This window comes from Lepidothrix coronata, unplaced genomic scaffold, assembly GCF_001604755.1.
Source record: "Lepidothrix coronata isolate B3197 unplaced genomic scaffold, Lepidothrix_coronata-1.0 Scaffold568, whole genome shotgun sequence".
Lineage (NCBI taxonomy): Eukaryota > Metazoa > Chordata > Aves > Passeriformes > Pipridae > Lepidothrix > Lepidothrix coronata.
The window spans coordinates 1-3,568 of record NW_016690748.1 but is presented as its reverse complement, the minus strand read 5'-3'; the positions used below and the strand labels follow the sequence as shown (position 1 = coordinate 3,568).

At 57.9% G+C, this 3,568-nt stretch overlaps 1 protein-coding gene across 1 annotated transcript in view; it reads left to right on the top strand.

The window, feature by feature from the left end:
* The window catches only part of LOC108510242 (C-type lectin domain family 6 member A-like), a 5,045-nt gene extending 1,706 nt beyond the window's left edge, over window positions 1-3,339 (top strand). Inside the window, exons 3-4 of the mRNA XM_017839911.1 lie at window positions 2,112-2,281; window positions 3,218-3,339. Coding sequence (XP_017695400.1) covers window positions 2,112-2,281; window positions 3,218-3,331 — 284 coding nt within the window. The 3' untranslated portion in view covers window positions 3,332-3,339. The remainder of the gene's footprint in view (window positions 1-2,111; window positions 2,282-3,217) is intronic.
* Window positions 3,340-3,568: the final 229 nt, after the last annotated feature.

The window sequence follows — 3,568 nt, the reverse complement described above, 5'->3', positions numbered from 1 at the left end:
CACTGGGAGGGAACTGGGAGGGCACTGGGATGTGCTGGGAGGGAACTGGGAGCACTGGGAGGGAACTGGGATGTACTGGGAGGGAACTGGGAGGGCACTGGGATGTGCTGGGAGGGAACTGGGAGCACTGGGAGGGAACTGGGATGTACTGGGAGGGAACTAGGAGGGCACTGGGATGTGCTGGGAGGGAACTGGGAGCACTGGGAGGGAACTGGGATGTACTGGGAGGGAACTGGGAGCACTGGGAGGGCACTGGGATGTGCTGGGAGGGAACTGGGAGCACTGGGAGGGAACTGGGAGGGAACTGGGAGCACTGGGAAGGAACTGGGATGTGCTGGGAGGGCACTGGGATGTACTGGGAGAGAACTGGGAGGGAACTGGGAGCACATGGAGGGAACTGGGATGTACTGGGAGGGAACTGGGATGTACTGGGAGGGAACTGGGAGCACTGGGAGGGAACTGGGATGTACTGGGAGGGAACTGGGAGCACTGGGAGGGAACTGGGAGGGAACTGGGAGGGAACTAGGAGCACTGGGAGGGAACTGGGACCACTGGGGAACCAGGCAGGGGTTACTGGGAGGGCACTGGGATGTACTGGGAGGGCACTGGAAGGGCAGTGGGAGCACTGGGAGGGCACTGGGCTGTACTGGGAGGCCCCTGGGAGGGCACTGTGTGTTACTGGTCCATACTGGTCCATACTGGGATCATCATTCCCAGTGTTCTGGGAGCTGGCAGTGGCGCAGCGGCGGCAGACTGGGATGGACTGGGAGGGCACTGGGCTGGCACTGGGCTGGACTGGGAGGTCCCTGGGTGTTACTGGTCCATACTGGTCCCTACTGGTCCCAGTGCTCCGGGAGCTGGCGGTGGCACAGCAGTGGCAGACTGGGATGGACTGGGCTGGACTGGGCTGGACTGGGATGGACTGGGCTGGATTGGAAGGGCACTGGGCTGTACTGGGAGGTCCCTGGGTGTTACTGGTCCCTACTGGTCCATCCTGGTCCCTACTGGTCCCTACTGGTCCATACTGGTCCCTACTGGTCCCAGTGCGGGAGCTGGCGGCGGCGCAGCGGCCGCAGACTGGGATGGGTTGGGATGGACTGGGATGGACTGGGATGCACTGGGATGGATTGGGAGGGCACTGGGCTGTACTGGGAGGTCCCTGGGTGTTACTGGTCCCTACTGGTCCATACTGGTCCATACTGGTCCATACTGGTCCCAGTGCTCCGGGAGCTGGCAGCAGCACAGCGGCGGCAGACTGGGATGGACTGGGATGGACTGGGATGGACTGGGATGGACTGGGATGGACTGGGATGGATTGGGAGGGCACTGGGCTGGACTGGGAGTTCCCTGGGTGTTACTGGTCCATACTGGTCCCTACTGGTCCCAGTGCTCCGGGAGCTGGCGGCGGCGCAGCGGCGGCAGACTGGGATGGACTGGGATGCACTGGGATGGACTGGGATGCACTGGGATGGACTGGGCTGGATTGGGAGGGCACTGGGCTGTACTGGGAGGTCCCTGGGTGTTACTGGTCTGTACTGGTCCATACTGGCCCATACTGGTCCCAGTGCTCCGGGAGCTGGCAGCAGCACAGCGACGGCAGACGCGGCTCCGGGGGTGGATCCAGCAGCACTTCCAGGAGCTCCAGGAGGTCACAGGTGATTCCCGGGAATTCCCGCCGGCAATTCCGGCATTCCCGCCTGGAATTCCCCCCCTGAAACCGCCGCGGGGGTGAGTGGGATGGGAAAACTGGGCGGGGGGGGTGTCTCCGGGATTTTTCCCTGGATTTTGGGAATTTCTCCTGATTTCTCCCCTATTTTTCCCCCTGGATTTTGGGAATTTCTCCTGATTTCCCCCCCTGGATTTTGGGAATTTCTCCTGATTTCTCCCCTATTTTTCCCCCTGGATTTTGGGAATTTCTCCTGATTTCCCCCCCTGGATTTTGGGAATTTCTCCTGATTTCTCCCCTATTTTTCCCCCTGGATTTTGGGAATTTCTCCTGATTTCCCCCCGAATTTTGGGAATTTCTCCTGACTCCCCCCATTTCCCCCCCACCCATTCTCTCCTCCCCGTCTCCGCGGGATTCCCGGCTCTGGGAATTCCCGGCATTCCAGGGCTGCTGTGCCGGAGCCTGGAGGGCTCCCGGCGCTGCTCGGCGGGGTGGCAGCTTTTCGGGAAGAGCTGCTACTCCTTTTCCTGGGAATCCTGGAGCTGGGAGGAGGCTCGGGAAGCCTGTGCCGACCTGGGCTCCCACCTGGTCGTCGTCAACTCCGAGGAAGAGCAGGTTCGGGAAAACATTCCCGCCGTTTCCTCCCCAGTCCCACCCCCCAAGGGCCCCGCCCTGCAATTCCCGCCCTGGAATTCCCGCCCTGGAATTTTCCCACCCTGGAATTTTCCCACTCTGGAATTTTCCCACCCTGGAATTTTCCCACCCTGGAATTTCCGCCCTGCAATTCCCACTCTGCAATTCCCACCCTGGAATTTTCCTACCCTGGAATTTTCCCACCCTGGAATTTTCCCACCCTGGAATTCCCACTCTGGAATTCCCACTCTGCAATTCCCACCCTGCAATTTCCACCCTGGAATTCCCACCCTGAAATTTTCCTACTCTGGAATTCCCATCCTGAGATTCCCGCCCTGGAATTCCCACTCTGGAATTTTCCCACCCTGGAATTTTCCCACCCTGGAATTTTCCCACCCTGGAATTCCCGCCCTGGAATTTTCCTACCCTGAAATTTTCCTACTCTGGAATTCCCATCCTGGGATTCCCACCCTGGAATTCCCACTCTGGAATTTTCCCACCCTGGAATTTTCCCACCCTGGAATTTTCCTGTCCTGGAATTCCCACTCTGGAATTTTCCTACCCTGGAATTCCCACTGTGCAATTCCCATTTCATGGAATTCCCACCCTGAAATTCCTATTTGATGGAATTCCCACTCCGGACTTCCCACCCTGGAATTTTCCTGCCCTGGGATTCCCACCCTGGAATTCCCACTCCGGAATTCCCTCCCTGAATTCCCACTTGGAGATCCCTACTCTGAAATTCCCCTCCTGGAATTCCCACTCTGGAATTCCCACCCTGCAGTCCCTACTCTGGAATTCCCCTCCTCTGATTCCCTCCCTGGAATTCCCAGCCTGGAATTCCCACAACTTAATCCCCCCCAAAAAAACTGCTGCGGAATCGCCGGGAATTCCGGAGGTTTGGGGCTGTTTTTCCAGGAATTCCTGCTGGAAAACACGAACCGGAGCAGCTCCTACTGGCTGGGAATGACGGACCGGGAGGAGAAAGGGAAGTGGGTTTGGATCAACGGGGAAAATCCCCCCTTCAGGTAGGAATTCCGGCCGGGAATTCCCAACAGTCGGGGAAAGGAGCCTCGAAAACGGGGAATAGGCAGGGAATTATCGGGAAAAATCCTGGAAAATGGGGAATAATCGGGGAATTATTGGGAAAAACCCTCAAGAATCCTCAAAAATGGGACATAATCAGGGAATTATTGGGAAAAATCCTCGAAAATGGGGAATAATCAGGGAATTATTGGGAAAAATCCTCGAAAATGGGAAATAATCAGG